The sequence below is a fragment of the Hippoglossus stenolepis genome, chromosome 9 (genome assembly GCF_022539355.2).
Source record: "Hippoglossus stenolepis isolate QCI-W04-F060 chromosome 9, HSTE1.2, whole genome shotgun sequence".
Lineage (NCBI taxonomy): Eukaryota > Metazoa > Chordata > Actinopteri > Pleuronectiformes > Pleuronectidae > Hippoglossus > Hippoglossus stenolepis.
The window spans coordinates 18,616,049-18,642,146 of NC_061491.1; the positions used below are offsets into that span (position 1 = coordinate 18,616,049).

A 26,098-nucleotide genomic window follows, 5' to 3' on the forward strand; every position below is an offset into this window, starting at 1 on the left:
ATGTTCAACTTGTCTTTCAACTAACGCCATAGTTTAAGTCCTGCTAATGTAATACAATTCCTATTATTAGCTATTAATAAGCAATCGATATATTCTCACATTGAGTTTCTAAATGGGCAACATGTTAGTTGTCATTTTATTTTCCCAGATGAAGAGCGTGGATTTTAACATTTGCATTCCCCTATTAAGTAGAGACCTGCAAGAGCATACTTGGAAATAATGTGTATCCCATTTGAAAGAAAGGTCACTTACCTGCTTTGTAATGGCCAAGTTTTATTCTTAGTTTTATTGTCATCCACCCACGTCAGATAATCACTCAAATCCAAAGGACACCAGCGCAGCCTCTCACTGTCGCCCTTATTTTCAATGAGATAACGAACAAACACAATTGTAAAATGCTCATTTAAATATAGGAAACAAAGAATCTTAATGTTTTCGCTAATCTGAGTTAAAGAGGCTGATGCATCATCAGATAATTCCTCTAGTGTTTCCTCTTAAACTAAAGGGTACATATATTTTACAGTGGAAAATCAAATCCACCATTGAATAACTGACTGTAGTTTAAAATATTGCTATAAATACATTTGGCCCTTTTAGTTTTTTACTTCTCAAACTTGAATATCATCTCTGAGGATTGTTCTGAATCTGCCCCGGTCATCTGCTCATCATAAATATGAACATCAACTTCAGGTCTTTGAGACGTGCATGAATAAGAAAATCAAAGTGAAAAGTTGTACATTACTATTGAAAGGCTGGGAAAACCTTGCCTTAGCTGGAGGTGGTGATTACAGATCTATTTCTACTCTTAGTATTTCACTCTCTGCAAGATAAATCTCACACCATTCACATCACCAACACAGTTTAAAAAAGAGATAATCATCAGGTGTATTTAATGACTAGAGCTAAGGCGATTTGGGGATATATGTGGAAAGGCCTTGGCGCACTCATTTACATTAACATGTCATGCATTTAGGTGATGCAGTATCACAGTTTTACAGTAATTGCAGTATTCAGCAATGTAGGACAGGGACAATCAGGGTGATTGTGCCTTTTGCTGATGTGACCGTTGTGACCATAGAGCAATCATGTAAGAGTGAAGTCCTGGGAAGAGAAACAGAGTAGCTCGGGATCATTTCTTAGAATAATAATTAGAGTGAGGATATCAACTTATTTGAATGAAGGTGATGAAAGATTCTCCTGGAGACTGTTTTCACCTTGTCGGGGGAAGATGGCGAGTCGCTGCTGGTTTGACTGGGTTTGGAAGGTCATTTCAGCGTTGGAGAGCCAGGAGAGAGAATAGTTGATACCCTGTGGAGCGTCGACCGGCCCAGCACAAGGAAAGGAGAGCAAAGGGGTCTGTCGTAGCAGAACACAAGGCACTAGCTGGCATGTTGGCGCTGGAAAGTTGCCTGGAGGAAAGGGGCGACAGATCCCTTCACAGTCCTGTGTGCCAGCAGCAGGATTTGGAATTTGATACAAGCAGCCACAGGCAGCTGGATGCAGACATTAACACTGTCTGTGCATGTTTGTGTTTGAGTGTGTGCATGTTTCGAGTGTGTGTGTGTGTTCCCAGCTTACTCATCCCTTTGGTTATGACCACTGGACAGCTGTACTCCTTCTTTAAACATTATAATAGTTAATATAAAAACAGGAGCATGTGTGATTCTGTGTATCTGCATGTATGAGATTACCTGATGAGTATATATGTGTCTGATTGTGAATTTGTACCTGCAGTATACATATACATGAGTTAATCTTTCCATATCAGGGGCTTGAATAATGAAGCTGAATATTGTTCACTTCAATATAACAAACTTTGAGAAAAACATTTTCTAAATGAGCTCAGAACAAAATGTTTTAATGTTAATCGATTAACATCTAAAGTGCCCCTAGCACCTGAGGAGCCCACTGAATTCCCAATGTTTACAAAACCTTTTTTCTCAGCCACTGAAGCAGACAGCGACATGAAATAAAACCATTTGATAGCTTAAACATTTGTCTTTCATTGTAAATCATCAATGCTTCCCTCAACTTCAGGAATAATCTTTAAAAACTGGCAAAGCTGAGTTTCCCCACCTTCTTCATCATCCTCCATCATTCATTCTCCTACCCAGTCTTAATGGGTTAATATGTGTCCTAAGTAATCACTACAGACTTGAAGATCCTTCATAAAGCAATTAAAACTACAGAGTGAGGCAAACACAACATCCATTACCTGGTTGAAAAAATAGAGGATTAAACATGTTGTTTTTCATTAAGATGAATTTAACCCTGATCTTCCTTCATCTTCCTCCTCAGTGCAAAACATTGCAGAGAGAAAAGAAAAAAAATATCTGCTTAAATTATTCAATTAATTAACTTTAGTTAATCACTCTAACCTTCCATTACATGCATTTCAAATGCTCTCTATTGTTTCCCACTCTGTTCCCACCTCTGTCAGTGAGGGAGCAGCCACTTTCTTCCTCATTGAAGTAAATCTGATAGAGTCATGTATCATTACGGAGTTCCCCACAGTCTCTCCATAATTCATCCATCTCTCGCTCCCTCCCTCCTTTCATTGCCTTCACCCTCTCTCTCTCACCCCGCCTGCTGATTTGCATTTGTCTGCAACTGTCTCTACAGGCCGCTATCGCTCTTTCCTTCCAGAGCTCTTTGCAGTAATATATTGATTAAAAAAATCTCTCTTTCCCTCCATTCAGTCTTTACACTTTCTCTCTCAAATGCATATCCCTGACTTTCTCTCTATGGACCAAACAATTTATTCCTTGCCCATTTCTCACCCTGTATGCAGCTATACAGCTAATTACGTTGTTTCATCACTCGGCATGATGCTGTCTCAGACGCAGGCAAAGGCACCAAAGCAGTGGGGAATGTCTTTTACTGGTAAATGGTGTAAACACATCTAAATATTCTGGTAAATATTCTGGAAACTTAAGTGTTTTATCATGATGATGATGATGATACTTTTCTTGTCAGAATGCATCTGAAATAGTGTTTTGCATCATACAGCAGCTTCATTTACAACATCACAGGTAACAAATATTAACACAGGAAGCTAAAATACATACATTTAACATAACATTAAAATCACAAAAAGTGAACGCACATTTGATCTGCGATTATGTTTAATTTTAGGATTGACTGGTGGTGACTGGAGTTTTTCAGTCTCACCTTATTAAATCGTGGAACCCTGTTTCCCCGGCTGGATGGTAACAATCTATATTCACTGTTCAGGACATGATTCAGATCAGAGACAGTGTTTCTGGCCAATCTTAGTATGTTACTGATGTAGGCTAATTCATAGATTTTCTCCATAAGACGGCCAACAATCTTTGAGCAGATGTTTATTTGGTGGAGAAGTTTTGACCTCAAAGTAGTGGACAGACACTTGTAACAGTATTACAGTGCTGTAGAACACTCACAATCACAGAAGAGGTCAGGCGGCGGAGGAAACCGATTCTCTGCTTTGTCTTTTCATGGGTCAGTCTGGTTCTGCAAACTGTGCAACACTCACATTCAGCCCCTCAGAAATGAAATGTTATGCTTTAATGTTTTCCCTCCAGTCCAGCACTGGGTCAGTCAGTTACAAGTAAATGAAGCTGTCTGTAATTACTCACCTCAGGCCAATCACTGGAGTGTTTACAGTGAGTGACTGGAGTGATTGAGATGCAACACCCCCCCCCCCAAGCATTTGGTCAAAACGTGATCCCAGACAGATGAATAGTACAATGATTATTCATCGTCACTCTCAGACAGCCAATTTCATTATCAAGCACCATCAGCCAGGCAGTCTTTTTTATGGGGAGTGAAAACAACTGAGGACCAGTTAAATTGTGCTCATTTGTTTCCAAAAAAATTCCACTTGCTGCCACATCTCTCTCTCTCTCTCTCTCTCTCTCTCTCTCTCTCTCTCTCTCTCTCTCTCTCTGACAATGACATGTATGCACAGAAAGAAAAAAATTAATGCACGCACCCCACATGCGCACACACACACACACACACACACACACACACCTGTGTGAGCAATTGAATATTGAGATACCAAGTGGGAAAATGTGACATCTGCCGTGTGCACAGGCAATGAATACAAAGACACACTGAGCCATTAGCAGTGAACAACAACAATCCATTTTCTAAATATGATTAAAGCATTGACAAATGGGTCATTACCCAAGCTGACAGAGAGAATATGGGAAAAGACGAAGAAAGAGGAGTCAGTTTGTTTTTGTATCTATATTTTTGTTGGCATTCAAATCTTATGTAAGGCCAGAAATTAGAAATGAGAAGTTTAATAAGTAAAAATGAGTGAATGAGTGTAAGGAAGTGAGGGAGGAGAGAAAGATAAATGAGTAGATCTGTCCGAGGGAAGTAATAGCAGTCGCAGCCCCAGGGTTGTAAACAGAAGAGCTGTGGATTTTCCCCGAGGACACATTAATCCCATCGACCTTACAATGGATAAAGCTCGGAGACTAGGATATATACGTCGGGTCTCTTTGAATGGATTGATGGTGGATGGAGGGAGGAATAAGCAAAGGAGACCGGGAAACAAGAAATGAGAAAAAGGATAAGCTGTTGCACACCTTTGAGCCACTTTTGGAAATGCAAGGACTTTCACTCAAACTCTGATAATAAGGTACTTTATTTTGAGTCTGTTCCTTCTCTCTGTTCGATAAAAATCAGTGTGACCCATGAAAAATCTGTATTCCTTCTTAGCTAGAGCTCCTACGAGCCGCTGATAATTTAGTCCGACAAGACAGATAGCAGCTGCAGAAGTGAGAGGAAAAGCATTGCAGGAAAACTGCTGACAACCTGGAGAATATGGAGAGGGGGGGGGGTTCATGCTGTCGATATCAGGAGATAAAAGAGAGGTGCAGTATGTGATACTAGAAGTGGGCTGGCATCAAGATATAATAACTAACACAGTTTCACATGAAGAAGGTGAATTTTCTCTCCAGTCTATATTCAGATGTTTCATTTAATGCACAATATACGCAAGACTTGGTGTGAAAGTGTGCAACCTTTTTCCCATTGGAATTAATTGATTTCAGACTGTGGCCACATCTGACCACATAAAGCAAAAAATTGATTTGTGCAGATTCACATTTTGGATAATCCTTGTTAATCTTTGATGGGTGACAAGCTATCACCTTCATCGACATGTGTGATGAAGAGTTTGGGTGTATGCAGCATTAAATAAGGGAAAGCTTTTAAGATTTGAATTACACCACCTTGATGTCTCACACTGACTCAATTTACATATTTACAACCACTTAATACCCAAGCATTTTAGTGCTGTTCTGCTTTTTAGTTATGATGTGAACATAGTTTCCTCTTTCATAATCAAGGTGTAGGGTTCTCTGTGGAAAACCTGCAGTACCTGCAGTTTGAGGCAGGGAAATAGGGGACCACAGTTTTTTTATTATCAATAAATGGTTAATATGTGTTTTACCATTTGATTTTAGATATTTTTGCTCATCTTCATCCAGGAAAGAGGACAGGAAGGTGAAGAGGTTCAGGCCGAGTGCAGCGAGATGCAGGAGACCGATTTTCAGCAAAGGACAGGCCTCGAGTTTAATGGAGAATTGCTACTACTGTCATAAAATGTAGCACCGGTCTGTAAAAGTCACTGCACACCATCAAGAGAAGCTGAAAACACAGGAAGAATATGGGTCAAAATGTAGAAGAGGAGGGGTGTTAATTTCCTTTGTAATCAATGAAACAGTGTCACAAGCATTTTGATATAATACTTGTACAGAGCTGGATTTCATCACAGTTATTAGTTGTTATTTGAGTTTGAGTTATACTCTTCTTACACCCCGGCTCTTGTTGGTAATAAACTTTATTCATGAGCAGCTTTCGAGACTTAACAAATGTAAAAAAAAGTCAGCCAAAACAATTAGATAATAAAAACAGATACAACTATAAAATCCACACAGATGCACAAGTGTAACCTTGAATTTCAAAATGTATTTTGAAATGCTGAAAAGCAAAGGATAAGAGAAAGGTATTACGACGCAAAGGGGAGCGCAGAATTTTAAGACACTATACAGTGCACAAGTCACATTTTAATTGGATTTAGCAAACACAGTTGATTTGATGGTTCGATGGAGGGGCAGAGGAAAAACTAAGCTTGCCCTGAACGATACTGTACATGCACCGACCTCAGATAATGGAGTGAAGAATTCAGTTGAGTCTGCTAGATGAGTGGCAAAGGGTGAAGGGGGGGCAAAGATCAGTGAGGAGTGGAGAGGAGACAGTAGGAGGGAGAGCGGTGTGGAAAAGAGGCATTTATCTGTCCTGCTCAACAACTCCACTGGCTAAATCGTACTGTTGACGCATGTTGAATTGAGGCGGGAGGTGGAGAGAAGGAAGAAGACGTAGAAACGTGAGTAAAGGGAAGAGTTATTTAACAAAAGAACAGCAAAAGTGAAGGAGGTGAGAGTTTATTTAAAGGGAAGAAAAGACGTGGAGGGGGGGGGGAGAGGGGGCATTCATCTGGCGAGCGTGATAACGGTGAGTGCAGTAACCGGATAAATATAGTGTTAAAGGGTACGGAATTGAGGGGCAGTTGAAGGTAATGAGGAGAGGAGGCACAGATGGAGTTCCGGGGAGACGTCAACAAATAAAAGGGGCTGGATGACAGATAGGATGTATACATCTCCGGGGCATGAAGACAAGAGCAGGCAAGGAAGAGACGATGCTAAATGTGACAAGATGAAGGGACCAAAGGGGGTCCATTAAATGTTAATGGAGGCAGGGTAAGGGTTGTGGGCTAGAGATTGTGTTTTTGAGAAATCGTTGTTCTGGTTTCTTTCAACAACAGGAAGTGCCAGAAGTCAGAGAACTTCAAGTGATGCATTTCTAGAGCAACAAAGTCAAAAAAGGGCATGGTATCTGTTTGCTCATTCTACCTCCCTGACCACATTAATTCAAGCGCTAATTCCCTCAAGGAGTTCATATCCCACACACACACACTCTCTCACACACACACACACACACACACATACTGTATATAACGCAGAGCACAGTTTCAGCCTGCCAGCAGTGTGAGTAAGCATCTCTCTCTCTCTCTCTCTCTCTCTCTCTCTGTCTGCCACTCAGTGCTTTATGGCACGGTGCACAGCGGCAGCAGTTTGGATCTGCGGATCTAGAACAATACATGAAACAATACACAGACACAAGTAGGTCATCCACACAAACACGCACACGATGAAGATATACACTCTCAGCTGTGACGCTGCTGTGGATGCTTCCTCTCTTTCTGTCAGTGAGTTTCCGATGGGGCCAAAACACTTGATTATGATTGCACGCTCATTGTGCCACCGGTCGATACTCCGGATCCTTTTCATTCAGCTTTAGATAAGAGAGCACCTCAATCATGTTGTAAACAAACTCAGTTGTCAGTTAAGCCAGCAGAAAAATGAGGAACTGATATATCCCCTCACCAAGGGGTTTTGTAGAGGGGGAGTTTTCACCTGGAAAAGCTAAAGCTGCTGCAGTAATGCTTGATGTATTGGTCAGTGCACGCGCCAACTGTGACGTCGACACAACATCTCATGTACTTGCACTGGAGGCGTGGTGACTTGGTGCAGTCTTCTCTAAAAACGATAGGTGTTGCCGCTGAGAAAACACAACACAGACAGAAAAAGGCAAAGAAGAGGAAGAAACACAAACCCCTCCAGGCGCACCACATCGGGCTTGTGCAAACTTCTATATCTTGACAAATCAGAGTTTTTTTTTTTTCCATTGTTTCCTGCAGAATGTGTGTGGCTACAATCTCACTAAACCAGCTATCTGGGAATCTCTATCCTCCCTTAATTAGCAGTGATAGAGATGTGTGTAGACACTGACGTGCTGGTAGACTCTGGTCCTCAGTTCAATCCACGTCGTGCTAGATGCGTGCCAAGTAAAAAAAAAATGTTGGAAGTTGCAAGACCAGCTGAAATGATGCTGCCAAGACTTGCTGGCACGCACCGCCACGTGCAAGGAGAGGAGTATCGAGCGTAAACTAAGCTTTAGTCAGCAGTGGGTGGGTGGGGCGGAGTAATTGTAATATGTTGGAGAAAAGCACAATATGAACACATGCTGTTCGTAAACAATTATTTATGAATACCTAGAAGAAGTTGTCTGTATAATCACATCGATCTAATACTCTTTTAAATTCTGCTCCACTTCATGTTTTAAATGCACATATTTTAAAATGTGATGTAACAGTATCAGCATTTTAAGGCATTTCAATCGGGAACAAAAAACAACTGAAAAACTGAAACAAAGTTTTATCAATTTCTACTTTATTTTAATATATTCCTTTTTCAGATATCCAGTTAAGTGCTTTTGGCTAGCACTGTTCGAGTGGTAGTTTAAAGAGTATCTAATCAGACATGCAGGCCAAAGGGAGAATTCCATACTCTCTATATGTTTTACTCCTTTTACAACTGTGTTAAAACGTGTGTCTGAGGTTTCTGACTTACTCAAGAAATGTTATACAGCTGCACACATACAGACGCTCTTTGGTTTTTCTTCAGGTATTGATTTCCTCGCTTCCCTCTGTCTTTCCCGTAGTTTTCCATCGTCAGTCACTGGCTTGCAGAAACTGGACGACTATTTATCAGAGTGATAAAGTGTGTATGTGTTGTGCGAGCGTGTGGCAGGAAGTGAGCGGCTTGCAGAGACACAGGCGGCAAGAAGAATCAGTCACACCTGGGTGCAGGTGGAGTGCTTGCAGTCCATTTGTTCTGACAGGCCCAGGAGCTGAGGAGGGGGCTCGATAGCATGCTCTGTTGAAGACAACACGTGTACGATACACACTGACATCGAGAACATGCACCAAAACTGCATGTAGACAAGACCTATGTAAACCAGTGTTCACTCTGAATACATGAAAACAAGTTGGTGAGTCACAGTGGTGGTTTTGTGTCCTGCAGGAACCACGTTAAAAAGTCTGATGAGGAGATGAATTCCCACAACATTGCATCAAAGATAAATAAATAAACATCCGCAGAGCTGATGAATAAGCAAAGTAGATGAGTCACAGAATAATCCCTGTGGCCGACAGTCTGAACCCTCTAGGACGCGCACATGCCTCTGTGGAAGACTGACATGCACATCCCTCAAATAAACAACTCCGCATGACTGCTTGACAGGTCTTAGCTGCCTTACCGAGATTGATCCCGGAATGATTTATCATGAGTCAGTGTGCGGCTCATGTACAGGAGGGCTGTGTGTGTGTGTGTTCTCATGTGTGGGTTGGCTATGATGGTGGTGGTGGTTTGGTGTGTGTGTGTGTGTATGAGGTTTAGTGGGTGGTTATGGTTCAGGATGAAAGGTGAAAGATTCCAAATGGCTGCATTTTGTAGTTGTTAGCTCTCTCTCTCTCTGAAATCCAAATCTTTTTCATGTGCTCAAAGTGCAGTCATCATACACAGCAGTTTCTCTTTAAAGTGTTAGCAGGGTCTGAGGAAACATTATCCATCTGTGCAGCTTTACATTCAACTCGTACTTCGTCACTCAGGCTCCACTTTTTAGAAGTATTCATACACTTTCAAACCTTTCATAAAGGCAGCCAGGTGTGTTTTTTGCGAGGTGCCGTCAAATTTTCCTCAAAGTAAGGATTTGTATTTGCTTCACCAGCATTTCCAGCTCTTTTCTCAGTTTCCACTCTCCTTTAACCGTTGCCTTCTTCAGAGTGATGTTAAAAAAAATGGGCTGGGTTAACACAACGGGCCCTTTAAGTCATTAGCAAAGAGTATTAATGAGCCTGGTGCTTAGAAGTCCCCCCCCCCCTGCAGACTGGAGAGTGTGTGTGATGTAGTGGGGATGAGGGCACTAATTCTCCAAAGTGCCCTAATAAGTAGAGGATTAGCAAAGCCTTCCATTAGCCAAAGCCTTGATGATGCTAAGCTAATATTCAGCAGCGAGACATGAGTGAGGCGGCTGAAGCGCTAGTTAGCATGACGGCTATGGAATCTGGATAATGTAGCTTATGATACATGACTGGCTTATAGAGCTCAGTTATTCAGAGACATGCAGCCTCACACGCACACAGGCATAACATACATTCTTGCTTAATGTTGACATGTTGAAATAAATCCACAGTTGTAGCCTCTGACATCACGATACTCAAATATTAAGGTGGCGGTAGATGGAAGGTGAGACCTGGGTTCATTGGTTTAGGAATAATGGCCGTGACTAAGCACTGCGCTGACACTTAGTGGAGTTTAATCATATATTGTTACGCTTTAATTAATTCCTCAAATCAGGACTTGCACAATGGGTAGTACGACTGAAACTGCTTTTGCTTCTACTCATTAATCATCTGCATCAATGCATGAGGAAATGGCTGCCTGAAATAACCCTTAAGCTTTTGCTGAAAAGGAAAATCATTCCTAGCAAACTATTGCCAGTTATCTATAGACAGGGTTTTGTGTCCGTATATTTATATCTATTGCTTCCTAATTAGATATATTTCATTGATGTAAGTGATAACTGCAACCATTTCACTGTGAGGTCCTGGATGGACCAGCTCCAGTAACACTTACATTTTCTGCATTAAGCTTCTTTTGTTAACTTATGCAGGCTGCACAGGACAAGAATATTGTCACATTAAATTAGTTTTAGGGTGACAACTTTATGTAGACCTCCAAATTAAATCTCTAAATTATACTTGAACTTTTTGGAACAAACAACAAAAGCAAAGAACCAGTGTGCCATAAATACACGGACAGACACACACATGCTGGGGTTCGTTATGACTCATAGAACTTACAAAGCACTTTAAAATCCAAAGCATCATGTTTTTATTTGAGCTTTTTGGAGCCAGAGCCTGTGCAGTGGCAATCAGGAGAAAGACCCGCAGTTTTGAGGTCTCAAAGATGCATGCGCTCAGCCAACCGCGAGTCAGTCTCAGCTGTCAATCACAGTATTTCCACATGGTTTTATTGCACCAAGTAACTAATTATAACCAAACTTTGATGTGGATTTTGACTCTTTAATTTGGTTCATGTCCCATCTACTAATATGGAGGAGACGGTATTCACAACCTATAATGTAGCCAGCCACCAGATGGCGATCAAGATGCATTGGCTTTACTTTTGAGGAGTTGGCAGGTCTTCTATCTATTGTGGACACAAATTGATATGGGAGATTTGTATATCGCACACGTCATAAATATATCGGACCTCTCTCTCTTTCTATCTCTCTCTCTCTCACACACACACACACAGTGTTATTCCTCTGTTTTATTTATTTTTATTAGCAGCATGACTCTCCTCAGGCTCTTCTTTCTTGGAATGTCTTGCTTCATTTTTGCAGTGTCAACAGATTAGTCTCTGTGGCATTATACAGGCTCACTGTGTGTTTTAGATTGTGCTTTTTGTGTATGTATCTGTGTGTGTGTACACTGTACTCTCTTTAAATGTTTTACTCTGCCACTTTTCGTTGCAAGGATTTGAGTCTGCTACAAGTGAAGTGAACACCTAAGTCTGGTGCTGAGGAGCCACATGGGAGCAGAAGTGAAGGATGGAGTGAGGATCAGGATGGATGAGGGGTGGTAAAAGGGGGCCAGAGAATAAGGGCAAAGTGTGGGTGGCCATCTGGGTAAAAGCATCTAAAAGTCTGACGGTGGGAGGCAGAAGAGGTGTGAAAAAATGAAAGGAATAAAGAGGCGATGAATCAAAAAATGGTTGGAGTAAGGGAAGGGTAGAGGATAGATGGATGCTTTTGTTGCCACAAGGGTAAACAAAAGATGAGGGAGAAAATGGTGACTAAAGATGGTGGGAGGAAGAGGAAAGGTGCTGAAGAAGGGATGTTTAAAAAAGGAGGTGGAAGAGGAAGGCAGATGACTCCACAGTGAGGACAGTGCACGGCATTATGTGGCGCTGTTAGGCAAATAAAATGAGAATCACTGCAAGACTGCCGCTCTGAAGTGATTGGGGCTGAAAGGTAAGCACTCAGGGGGGTTGTTTTAGACAAGAGGGGAGATAACAGCGGAGAGGGTAGGAGGTAGAGGTGTTTTTGACGCCACTAGAGGCCTGGGAAAGGATGAAAAGAGGAAAAGGAGGTGAAATAAGCACAGATAGTGTCTCAGAGCTGAGGAGCGTTTAGGCAGCACGGCACAAACAGCCAGGGGACTGTGGATTGTCTCTTCGGAAAGGAGGGAACATTTTACAACATGGTTTTCTATTAGGCTACATCTTTGACTACACTTTTTTATGGTGCGATACTTTAATAGTCTTCTATATAAGACTGCCATATATATATTGTATTATTGTTCAGGAAGTAGCCTGGAGGTCAATTCATAATTTGGACATTTGCACGACTGTGTTACACTTCAGGCTTAAGGCTTGACTTGACTTTTATTCAATAGCTAGAATAATGCTTGCTGTCAGGTTGCTTTTGTCATAATGGAAAAATGAAAATGTGATGTGATGGAAATTTGAAATGGGTGAAATGGCAACAAACTGAAACACTGGTCATTGTTCTCTGACTCTATTGTAATAGACGGGCAAAAAGAAGAATGCGTGTTCCGCACCAAGTGTTTTAGTGATGCGGTCATCTTGTTTCATAAATGTGGCATTTTGCTCTGCGTCAATAAATGTTTAGTATTGTTTTATTTATGTTTTAAAGGAATATCACACCCTGAAGACCAACCCCTGTTTTATATGGACTTTTATCATGTCCAGGGGTAAAATGAGCATCTAGCTTGAAATGAGAATCTCAATGAATGAGAGTCTTTGCATGTAGCGCACAATACCCTCCCATCTATCTTTACCTACTGTATTCTCATCCCTCTCTATGTCAAGTTATCCACAAAGCAGGTTGTGTATGACTCTAGCAGCTTTGGTTCTCAAAATAACAATGTATGAAACAAGAAAACAATATCTGTCTCTTTCAGTTGGTGCTGCAGTGTGGTGACCTGTAGAATAAGAATGATTTGCCTTGCTACACTCTTGGCACAAATTATTACTTTGATAAAAAATCACTTGGTTTTGCCCATAGTTATAAAATATATTGTTTACCGCCAGTGGTTTCTGACAATAAAAAAAGAGTAGTAGAACCAATGCTTTTGTATGGTTTAAAAAATAACCTATTCCTCTTCTGTTTCCCTTCTTCCTTCTCTCTCTGCTGCCTCCTTCTCCTCCATCCAGCCTGCGAGCTGATGAACCGCGGTATCCTGGCCTTGGTCAGTTCAATCGGCTGCATGTCAGCGGGCAGCCTTCAAAGTCTGTCCGATGCCATGCACATCCCCCACCTCTTCATCCAGCGTTCCCCAGCCGGGAGTCCCCGCTCCGCCTGCCCACCCACCGGTCGCGTCCCTGGAACCGATGACTACACCCTAATGGTCCGCCCACCTGTCTATCTCAATGAGGTCATCATGCAAGTGGTGTCTGAGTATAGCTGGCAGAAGTTCATCCTCTTCTATGATTCTAATTTTGGTAAGAAAACACTTGATTAATCTCTTATTGATATCAGTAGCAATTACAATATTGAATTTATCCAACATCAATATCGTCCCATCAGTGGTTTCCCAGCACTGTTGGGACCTTATAAGAGCAAACAGACGTCTATGCTCTCTTCCTCTCTCTGTGTATAGCAAATGAACACAGACAAACATTCACATACAGACATGTGCATGCATATTCATATGCATGAAAACACTGAAGGAGGCTCACACATGCATATGCATCTATACATCGTTATGCTGGTGGCACATCAGTCTGCCCTTGTGTGTACGCCGTCTCATTTTGCCCTCCTTCTGCGTCTCTCTCCGTCTCTTCGCCCCCTCTCTTTCCAGTCCATTAACTTGAACATTACATGAGAAAAACTCTATGTCCTTTTATATAGTGGCACTCTGTTCCTTTAGTCTCTTAGCTGCTTTCTGCAGAAATATTGTGTTGCTGTTTTCCAGGCTTGTACACATGTACTCAAATGCACAGGTGTACTTTATACATGTGACACTTAGGCTTATACAACATGCTTCATTGTGTCCTTTTTGTCCTCCAACACCTTCACATCATCACATTCCTGTTATACACGAAAGTGGTGTTGCAAACTTAATCAGACTCACTCACACACCCTGTTCACTCCATTATACAGACAAGAACCATTATAGCTATGGTTTGCACCTCACATCCTTACGTCTGGGCTGCACTGGGTGCATGTGCAGACGTCATGGCTGCGTCGCTGATCTGCTGCGTCCTGTGCACGTACAGTATGTCGTTCATGCAGGGAGCGTGTCTGCTGTGGAGCTGCAACATGAGGTTTCTGCTATGACAACTGTATTCGCTCAAATAAAAGTAGCCTATGTACTCAACTACATACCAGAAATCTGCCGTATGAAGCTGTGTATCTTCCGGTCCTACAAAGTGCTTTTACTTTGAAACAGGTTAACGAAGTGTTGCATATATTTATTTTTGTGATATATTCAACAGATAGACATTGAAACTGTGGTGAAAGATCATTTTTACTGTATTTTGCTGTGAACTGGCACACAGAGAAAATTGGAGAGACCCTGACTCACGAGCGGTGCGGCTCACGTGGGCAGCGTGGCTGCTCTAACCTGATAACATGGGCACTGTGATGAAAAAAAGACGTTCTGCCAAGCACATGCACTGCTAAGACATCACGTTCAGCCCCGGGCGTTAAATTAACTTACTATCGCGTTGAGATAAGGACTTTGCCACATGTTCCCCTTTATGTATGAAGCTAATTCAACTCTTGCTCACCCAGAGAAGACAATGCCAGTGCACTGCATCTAATGAGCTGAAACGCATGTTGCATTTTGAACACCTCAATGAATGCTCTATCTATCTTTACCGCTTATCCTTTGAGGGCCGCAGGTCTGCTGAAGCCAATCTCAGCTGACACCGGGTGAAAGGACAGGCCCAGTGTTTTGGTGGCTAATGAAAAAACACAACCTGTGACATTACTCATTGCTGGGTGGGCAGAATTACAACACACCTAGGAGTTAAAGCCAATAGAAAGCAGTGTAAGAGTTGTCTGCCTTTAGTATTTTATCGTCAAATTACTGCATGTAGCCATTATGGGGCTCCTTCAGACTCATTGTGTTGAATTAACATAATTAATGCGTTGTTGCATTGATCTCCACAGTGATCTCTGGTAGTGGAGTTGTTTTGCAATGTGTTCTGCCGACTCAAACACGAGGCATTACAGCATTTTATCAGCATATCGAATATGTCACGTGAAAGCACTAACTACTGCGCTCTACCATGCAGTTAATATCGGATGCATATTGAACAGTGGCTAATGTGGCCCTTCTGGAAACGCTCGTCCCACACTGCAGACGTCAGCACAGTTAATACCATAATTAAATTAAAGCAACATTTGGAAAGAGCATTTTCCTCCAATCTGCACAGTAATTGGCAGGTAACACAGCTGAGATGGCGAAGAACCAGTCCTCCTCTGTGTGTCTATTGCACATGAAGTAACAACTATTGTCAGACTGAGTCATGATGAATGATTAAGCTGAGGGCAAGAATGGAGTATCAGTATGTCAAAATCAAAGATAGGAATCTCTTCACATGTCGAGAAGAGGCGTCATGCTGAATCTGGATCTTACAAGACCACTCCCTGATGATGGATGATGATCACTTTTAACTTTAAATTCTGCAACACTGTCAAATCCGCCATTACACACTTCAACTTCTTAACATCTGCATTACAGTGACTAACAAATAAATTCACGCCTGTTGGGGAAAAGGTTTTAACCTCAACCTTGCCCTAATCTACACTGTAGGCAAGAGCACCTTTCCCCCTCCAGATGGACAATTTTCAATAAATTTGTTCCCAAATGTGGCAAAGTTCAAACATAGTCGACCCCATTCATCCCCATTCACATTCAATGCACACACACACACACACACACACACACACACACACACACACACACACACACGTTCTTAGCCCACTTAAATCCCTATATCCCCTCTGTGCTCTGTGACCACTGATTCAGCACATGGATCCTCTGGGTTTTGGCAGTGCTGTTCTCTCAGCCACAGAAGGCCCTTTAAAGATATCGCCATTGTTCCCTAATGGCCTCACCCAAGGAGAGAAGGGGGAAGCTTGAATGTGCACGAGAGACCCGTAAAGAGAAAAAGAGAGCGAGTGAGAGAGAGCGAGGTAGAGAGGGAAGAGGGATGGCCTTTTAAGATGATAGCAATGTTCCCAAAAGACGTCGCCTTTGCACAAGGAGAGTTCTTCGGAGAACAGACAGCTGAGTGTGTCGTCTCAAATGAAGCTACGTTGCAACTGTCCCAATCCCTATTTTCAGCTCTACTGGTGCGTCCCGGACACTGAGAACACATGTTTTTCTCTCTATTATCTCTCTCTCTCTTTCCTCTCATAGTTTCCCTCTCTCTCTCTCTCTCTCTCTCTCTCTCCCTCAATCTTCCTTTCGTTTCTCTTTCCTCTCTGTTCATGCTCCCTCTTTCTTCCTTTCAGTCGTCCCTCAGGTGCCTTGTACTGTAAAAGCTGATATGTAATAAAAAAACACATGAGTGACACATTGCTGTTGTCGAGCAAATGTGAGAAGTAGCACTTAGTGGTAATAACACTGTTGGCATTTAGATGATTTGTTTTGTTTTGCTTTTAGCCAATGAGAAGAGGGGCCCCAGGCACAATATTAAAAGGTTATAGCTGGAGTAAAGAGCCTTTTTAAAGTATTCTGCTTGTTAGGATGCCAGTCTTTTATTAGGTGAAAGTGCTCATATTTTGGAAAGACATGCTAGGCTTAATAAAAATGAAAGTGAATAGAGATGATAAAAGGTCTTTGGTATTGTCCGCGGTAAACATTAAATTAAAAGTCGGTGGTCTATATAGAAAGAGTTGTCTTTCATGTGGGGGATCACAAAGACAATATATCTGACACATACTGTATTTGCTGTGGTGCTTAAAGGGACAACTCCTTAAAGTATTTTTCATCTACCAACTAATTCTACAAACATCTGTCTGTCTTTCTGTCTGTCTGAATGTGTTGCAAGCTCTTCATCTGATAGACTCCACCCTTTATATGTGTACTGTAAATTGCCAGAGGAACTGCAGTGCTGAATTTAGTGCAATTTTACCTTCGATATCAATAGAAAATAAATAAACGGGTGACGTGCTCTTTAGCAATCAGTGGGGTTGGAACATTGAGCTTTCAGTCTGTGGACCGAGTCGAACACTCTTCTTCTACGTCTTGGGATAAACTACAGCATTGGTTGGCAGGTGCCAGCCTGCAGCCAATAATATCTGTCCCTCCAGATCATTTTGATTATCAGATTTTTTGTAGAGCTGACACAGACATTCACGAACGTTGCGGTACTCCGTCATCGCAGCACCATTCACAGAATCACTCGATAGCTTAACAGACCTCTTGACAAGCTGAAACTCAATCAATGAAAAAATAACACCAGCTCAGTAATTCATTCAAAGTTATTCATTGGCCAAGCATTTAGGAAGAACATTGACAAATCGTCGTTTTCGATAAACCAGGTAGGATGAACGCAAAAGGTTCTAACGCCACTTCATAGGCTGTATATAAAAGCTCTGCACCAAAACGTCTAGCTCACACTCCCCAAAAAAAATATTGTAGAACTATTTGAGGAGGACTCAATATTTACAAGGAATAATTCCGTATTCCTCCGGAGCATTAATACCAAGCTAACAGCCCATTCTAAACCGGCTGGTTTTAAAGGGGCACTGCACTAGTTTCCTCAACTGAGAGGATATTTAGAATCTATCGTTAAGCTCTTTTTAAAATTAATTATGAAATCAATAAATCTGTGTCCACCTTTTAAGATGATACCATAGAGGCCATGTGTGTCATAATGCAGCCCATAGATGCTGCAGTGTCATGGCTCTGTGCCATGTGCTCATAGTGCTGTGGGTTGGAGTTCAGGTTGTAACCGAAGACCATGGTCATTAAACACGGCTCCCTCACCTCACATAGTGCCATCTAATGAAGCATGGTTATAGTTTAAAACAAAATGTCTTTCCTCTAGATCGACCTCCTTTTTATCTCTAAACTCCCTCGTGATAGTGTGTCCATTAGTAATTCATGAAGTGAGAACAATGGAAAACTCCTCTTTCTAAACTTTACTCCCCAGAGTTGAAAAGTGTGGAAATGTCAACCACTGTCTCACGGGTTCATACAAAGAAGAGGATTCATTCCCATGTTGTGTCTGTTGGTGTTGAAGTGAAGAATGTCGCCTTGTTGCCTCTGCCCATTTGTAGAGAGAGCAACAAAGAGAAATACCTGACAGGGTAGGTGGTAATGAGCAGAAAAAGGTTGAAAAAAAGGATGAAGAGAAAGAGAAGGGGAAGGTTATAAAAGGCCTTGGTCACCCTGTAAAAACAACAAGTGATATTATGTTGTTAAAAAGTGATAGATTTAATTGAGACCTTTTTAAAGGTGAAGGCACCTAAAAACACACATGAAAGTTCATCAAGTGCTTAAGTATAAGGAAAACGTAAATACTCAGGTAAAGCTACATAAGTACAGGTGAATTCAGATAAAGTATTGAAATACAAGTACTAGTTTGGTCCTTCAGACTGTTTTTTATATATGACATCATCAGATACTAAATACTGGAGCATAGTTGGCGAAGCAGCTTGTTACTGTTGTAGTTGCTGGAGGTGAAGCAAGTTTCAGCTTCTTCATATACATGTTATAAACAGGATTGCCAGATACATTGGAGAGAAAAGATAAGTTCTGATACACAAACCTATTTCTGGTTTTCTGACCTGATTTTGGGTAAAATATTGGCTAATTTGAAGATTTATTATCTGAAATGTGACATACAGCTTTTTTACGTATCAGAAGCCAAAAAGATTGGAAACTGTTGGTTTAATCATAAACAATATTGTGCATAATGAAAGGTTTTTGCAAGTTATTTTAAATCTAGATCTTAAATGCAAAGCTGTCGAATAAATGTAGTGGAGTAACAAAAAGAATATCTGGAAGTATAAAGTAGCAGAAAATCTGTATCTCAAAACTCTACTTCAGTGCAGTATTGAGTATATAAAGACAGGCAGCAGGTAGTAAGACATCAAGCAGAGACTGGAAACAGGAAGGTGCAGCAGATGCTTTAGGGAGGATACTTTTGGGAATGTTCTTTTTGAAAAGCTTTGACTTCCAGTGAATACAAGAAATACAACAAACACATTTTGATTCTCTAAAGAAGAAACAACATCTTATTTAACCGTTTCAAGATATTAGATCAAACATGTTTCCAATAGGTCACACACAGTTCTCATATTCTCTGTTTGTTGTCTTAGGGTGTAGGCATTGAGTATATTTCAAAAATATTTAAATATAAACAGAATAGCAGAGCAATCATATTTCTTTCCATGCATCAGCTTGTAGAGAAAACATTGTTAAAACTCTATTTGATATATTTTTCCAAAGTTTCCAGGTACAGACCTACTGTATGTGACTCAGCCTCTATTGTAAGAGGAAATGACTTGAAGCTCTAGTGACACAGAAGGCACATAAAGGACTTGTGTTGGCAAAGGGAAGGGGGGGAAATAAACAAGGATTAATGAGTCAAACCTCAGGAAACTCACAATGCCATTTAACTGGATGTTTGTTAGGACCAAACCTGGAAATAATGAGCCTCCATATTTGAACCATACCAGAATTACAAGGGACAAGGGAGGACGAAGAACAGCGAGGGGCGCATGACGAAACTGACGAGCAGACTCGTTTCTGGAGACAAGGGAAAAAAGGAATGATGAGAGATGAATTAATAGATGAAAAGATGGATTTATTTCAGCAGCAGGGAAGTGGGGGGTATGTTGAAAAACACCTAAAAGCTATGCCAAGTGAGACATGTGAAACTTGATGATGAAAGCAAATTCAAAGGAGTGGAGGCAAACAGGTGCATTCATGAGGCAAAGACCAAAGATCTACAAGCTTTATTCCGGGAGGTCATGTCTTACTCTTTTTCCCCTAGAGTAAACTCGCACGGAGAGCCACAGAGAAAACGAGATGAGAGAGATTGTGAATGTATAAGGGAGAAGGGAAACCATAAAGCAGAGAGGGAATAGAGACAGAGATCTGAAGGCATAGCAGAAGATAGGACGAGGATAAGGCAAATAAACACAAACAACCATCAAAAAAAAGGGTGAAATACATTTTGCAGAAGGACAGAAGGGTCTGACCCGAGATAAGTAGTTTACATCATCGGAGAACAGTGTGAGTTGAACATCATAAGCAATGAAAAGTCGAGTTAGAAGTAAAGGGACAAACCAAAGCGAAGCTGCAGCATTGAATATGGCAGACTGCTTTGAGAACATGATGTTATTGTGGTGCAAAGTGCTGCGTGGAAAAGGCTTTTACAGTTCTAATTACTGCAGTAACATACTGTTTTATTGTGTAGTTTACATTTTATATTGTCTTTGTAGCGAATCTCAGCAGAACGAAAATATAGCATTTATTTTTCTGTTTCACAGACTTGGGTAAATGAATCAGCCTCCCCCGGTTGTTGCATTGTTTTGATGGCAACAATTAACGTAAATTCAATCAATTCCGCACACGCTTGCTCTTCATTGTTTCCTGTGAGTTTCACTAATCATGCACATTTCATATCTTTGCTTCTGGTGGTGAAGATGCAGACATGTGAGACACAGTTGTCTCATATTTACCAAGAAGTATTGCTGCTAAAAATCACACACGGCCATCCCCAGATGCTTGGCATGAATCAGGGATCCATTGTTTTCAACACGGTTCAACATTGTGGTGACACACAAACGTTATCAAATGAAACCTTTAACAGAAAATAAACCTGCATCTCATCATGGCAGCTGTTACATCCAGATCTATTGATATCAAAGTTGAAAGAATCAAGGTGGGTTCCATTAGATATCTATGGTTAGTGGTAACGTTAGTGTAGCACAAAGGGGAGATTGGGAAGGCACTGCCTACCTAAAAGGTGCCAAGCCTTTTGTGTAGTGTTGGTTTGTAAGTGTTAGTTAAGCTCTCTGTGGGGACTTCAGGAATCTGAGGCCTGGGGCTTTGAGAAATATAAAAAAAGGAGTGAAAGAGAGAAAGAGAAGGACGAAAATAAAGCAAGAATGGTGGATGAGGATAGGCACTTAAATCTGAAGGAATAAATGATTTAGAAAACCAATAAGCAGCCGGCAGAGGGCTGCTGATGCTTGAGGGCCTAAATCATTTTATGCCCTGTATGGAGGTAAATTCCCAAATTTAGGTTTAGATTCTGAGGGCCGGGCACTTAAACATTTTCAGCCACGACTCCAACCGAGATATGCACTCTCTAGACCCAGACTTATGAGCCACAGGCATGCATTCCAGTTTGAGGCTCAATCCATATTTCAGGAACCACTGCCTTTGAGCTATACAACAATGAAACGCCCGGGGCAGGGTTAAAGATAGCCAGAGGTAAAGACGAGTGCAAAGACAAAGCCACGAGATAGTGATGTTGGGCTAACAGCAGAGCAGGCTGGAGATAGGTGAGAGGCAGTTGCAAAAAAAATGTATTGTGTTTACAGTTGTATATATTTACCTTTCCGTTATGCTTTTCCAAGAATTAAGTTTTATGTTGTGACAATGTAAGGTGATCAAATCTAAAGTTTTCGTTGGGATGAGCCCTTATAAAGATAACTTGCAATTATGACATTTAATTAAAAAAAAAAAACAGTATTGTATTAGTGAAGGCAATATCTTTTCATCTTTAGAGAAGGTGTAATGATAATGAAACTCAACATTGTGTTTTTAGGGCAAAGGTCGAATCCCTGAGAGGAACGACGCAAGGAATGTCTTCACTATAAAACACTGCCATGTGCTACTAGCTGTTGTTGAAATTGCATTTTTATTCAGCTCACCTCTTTGGCCTTGATGTTTTTTTATCCTCCTCTGCTGTCCTCCCTCTAAAGTACCGTTCTCAGTGCAGGCTCCAGAAACCCATCTTTTTCCCATAGATGGTGGAAATGACCTATGTATTGTCTTGACCAGCATGAGTATCTTCTCTTTTATGGCTTACTTTTGTGATATTTCCATGCTGAACACAAACACATCACTTGAATGACAAGTTGCAAATAATATTCTACTAATAAAAAACAAAAAAGATAGAAAACTAAGTGGTTAAAGTAAGTGAAAGATAATGTTTAGTCTGTTGCAGAGTTAAAAGAAACTAGCACTGGCTTGAAGTTGGATGCAAATGCTCGTCTCCTGCGTGAAATTGACGGACCTTACACATCAAACGGAGCCTGTGCCTCACAGTGGAATAAAACCTTGGACTGAACACACTCCCAAAATTAGATTCATCTTGATAGAACAGAAAGCAAACAAGGGAAACCGAGGGAGGTTTCAGATGGATAGCCAAGGGAAGAGAGAAAGATGAGAGGAAAGCAAGCAGGGGGAGGAAGAAGTAGAGATTTCTCAACGCAGACAGAGTACCACTGAGCTGGTCGGTACATGCAGGTGCAATCCCTCCGTGCTGTTGGCTGCTACACTACATTAACTCGAGCTTTCACTTTGAGCCAGGGACTTGGAGGATAGATGGGAGAGAAGGGAAGCCTGACGAATGGGGAAAAGAGACACACACACAGAGACCTTAACAACTCAAAAAAACTCAACCCTGTTTTATAAGAAATTATGGAAAACGTTCAAGCTGATTGAGTTTTCTTCTCAAAATGTCAGATTCACTTTTCTAAAATTTTGAAAAGCGATGTTGGCATTTTGCAAGGTGATAGAAGGTGCTCCAGGAAGGCCATCAGTATTCCCATCACCAATGATGGAGCTCTTTTATCAAAAGAAACTTGCATATCATTTAGGTCTTCATGTTCTCTACTAAGAGCAGCACAATAACAAAGGGAACAAAATAAACTTTACAATCATCACTACACAGCGTGGATGAAGTTAAAGGAAACGTGGCATCTTATCCACCAGCTTGATTAGGTTACTGAACTAAGAAAACATTTCAACCAAATGTACCCAGAACTCTTTTCAAGGAACAAAAAAGTTCTTGTACACTGTTGTCTCCCTGAGTTTTCACTGCAGTCTAAAGCCAAGGGGAGATAAGGCAAATTAGCCGATAACAACCGATATCTACAAAAAGCTGTACAGAATACAGAAGACTAACGCTTTATCAAATCATTTCCTAATACAGAAATCATTTGATTGGGTTATGGTTCAATCATAGACAGGATATAAACAGAATTTGTTCTAAGGTGTCTGTCCAGGGGGGTGATTGTAAACATAATATATATATAGATATGTACAGAATTGCAACTAATATATAGTGAGGGCAGGAGTACCGGTCTGCTGAGAACTGTATCCTGTTCGGGAAAATACGCAAAGCGAAAGCAGCATCTCCTGATGTTAAACCGAATGCTCGACCAATCAAAACACTGTACGCCCCAACCCAACAGTTCCTGTGCTTTACGACCACCTGAGCAGAGATTTCTTGGTTTTCTGTGTCGGATTTCCCCCAAACTTGAATTAGACCCTGGCTACTGCAGTGGAGACAGTGGATCTCCAGCAAAGGTCACTAGTTCCCAGGGAAAGTGGAAACGCAGCTATAGTGTAAAAAAACCTGAAGTGACTCAGGGTCATACAGACTCTCTAAAAGTTTTAGAAAATGTTGCAAAAACCACTTAGTTGAAGGGGAATAGCATGGCAGCAGTAATACACTCATCCATATTAGATGAGGATGAAGAGGGCCGGGACTGTGGGGATGCACAGTGTCTTTGCATCTGTGACTCGGGGGAGTGGTTGAGTGAGGTGACAGCGCTTGGGGAAAAAGCTGTGGAGGTGATGGGTGATCAGGGTGTTAATGGACCGGTACTGTCTCCTGAAGGAATGTTTCTTAAACAGATGGTTGCCTGGGTGGGCAAGGTCGGTGGCAGTCTCTTTATCCGCTATGGTGTCCTGACGCTCCTTGATGGAGAGCAGCTGACAGTCAATGATCCGCTCAGTGGTGGGGGACCACACGTTCAAGCCTCGTCCTCTGAACAGCGGCATAATCAACCGAACTTGAAGGTGTTTTTGACCATTAATGTGTAAAATTGGACAGTGATAAATCCATAGTTTAAAGTTGCATGTCACCGTTGTTCTCCACCTCCTTTTCTGTGTCACTGGTTACATCTCTAGGCTCGTCTTACTTTTGCAGTTTATTAGAATTAATCATAGAACTGTTTCGCACTGTTAAACATGAATATTATTTCTTTGATAACTTCTTAAATTTAATGTTTTTTTATGATTGCATCCTTAATTACGAACTCACAATCCAAACTGCAGTGTATCACATTATTGTTTATAGCCTCCACTGCATGAACGAATATCTGACATCGTCCTAAATCACGTTAACTAACACGACACAAATTCTTTACAAATACACTGTTTTTTTATTGCAGTGAGTTTGAGTGAGCTGAAGGGAGTGAGGCTGTGGGGTTTGTTTTCTAAGCTGCTCAAACAGTGGAGCAAGGTAAATGCATTAGACACACAACCTGCACTATAAGCCAGGGTGGAGAAAGGATTGATGATGGCAAATGCAGCCAGACTGACCCTTCAGTCAGTCACTAAGGCAAGCACGCAGATGGAGAGAAGAGCAGACAGGCCGACTAAAGAGGCCAAAAATACAGCCCAGGAAAAAAGGCAGAACTTGCATAAAGCACCAAAACAGTTCAAACATGAGTGTGTTGGTAAACACCTGTTGGTGCAAACTGTACTGGCACTAAGTAATTAGTAAAACAAGCACGGCATGCGTGAGAATAAGCAACTTAATGCTACCAAAGAGTTCTCTACATTCTTTAATTTCTTTTTGATCTGTTGACAAAAGCTTTTCGATTCTGTTGATAGACTTTACATAGACTTCTTTTTAACCACCGAGAACATAAATCTGTGTAAAATGTGTGTGTAGCTTGGCACCATTGATTATATATCGCAATGGCTGTGACAGCATGAATATGGATATTTAAGACTTGCGAGCTGAGCTTAAATCTTGTTTGTGTGCATGTGTATGTGCATGCATTCGTGTGCAATCATACATCTCTGTGGCTGTGTTTGCTCTCGTGCTTATTGAAGCTCTTTATTGTAGTGGAACACAAGCATGATAAACTAAAGCACAGGGTTAAATATCTTTTAAATAAACCTTAGTTTCAACTGTCGAGTGCTTTTGTTCCGGCAGTAAATGAGGACTCCACACACATATTGTTAATCAGTCAGTATCAACTGCTTGATGGAATGGTTTTTGTCTTGCCTCTTATTATAAATTTAGAAGTAAGTACTATTATTACTTCACATTATTATTTCTGATAATTAATAATACCAATTACGTTTTAATTGCTTGCTACCTCTGTGCTGCTGGACAGATTAGAGCACTGTTGTTTGGCCATTCAAGATCCTGATGTCTCTGTTTGCTCATCACACACAAGCACAGGGATACAACAACAACAACATCACAATTAGCAGACAACCCATGACTGTAGATCCATGAGCCACACAGCAGTGCAGAGATATGTTGGGCTAACACGGCAACACACGCATCATCCAGCTGTTCAGCAGCTTCATCCGTTTATGTTTATTATGTTTCTATACCACTGTAGGAAAGGAAATAAAGTAGCAGGAGGAGGACTTCAACTTTCCACCTCAAACTATTATCACTTCACTGCCATGTTCGTCCTGTTACATCGTTATGTTGTCGCTAAAAGACTGACAACATCCTCCAGTAATGTTTCACTGTGAAAAAAGGTGTTAATGTGACATCTCTCCGAAAGACCCTTCGCTGTCCTTCCTGAACCTTCTGAACTCCCAGTCTGCTTGATATTGTTAAAATCAGTGTCATCTGCGCGCACTGGGTTGTGTGTGTGTCTTCTCTTTTGAATTAATTTCTTTCTGAATCAAAGCTGTTGCCTGGCGCGTCTCCTCTTAATATGCTGTTAAACCTCCAGAATTGGACATTGATGCAATCCCACTGTCGCCCCAGCCCTTTGGCCCTTAACAAGTCTAATCAATCCAGTTAATTGCTTAGCCATGACACTGGAAATGACGACAGTGTCATTCATTTTCCATATCAAATACATCATTAGGTAGTTGCTTTTCATAGCCTCACACACATACACACACACACAAACGCAC

General features: G+C 41.2%; 1 protein-coding gene across 2 annotated transcripts in view; it reads left to right on the forward strand.

The window, feature by feature from the left end:
* grid2 (glutamate receptor, ionotropic, delta 2) overlaps positions 1-26,098 on the forward strand; it is a 441,472-nt gene that overhangs the window by 236,864 nt on the left and 178,510 nt on the right. For both annotated transcript variants that reach the window (XM_035167013.2, XM_035167012.2), the window contains exon 3: positions 13,146-13,433. In XM_035167013.2, the coding sequence (XP_035022904.1) occupies positions 13,146-13,433 (288 nt within the window). The remainder of the gene's footprint in view (positions 1-13,145; positions 13,434-26,098) is intronic.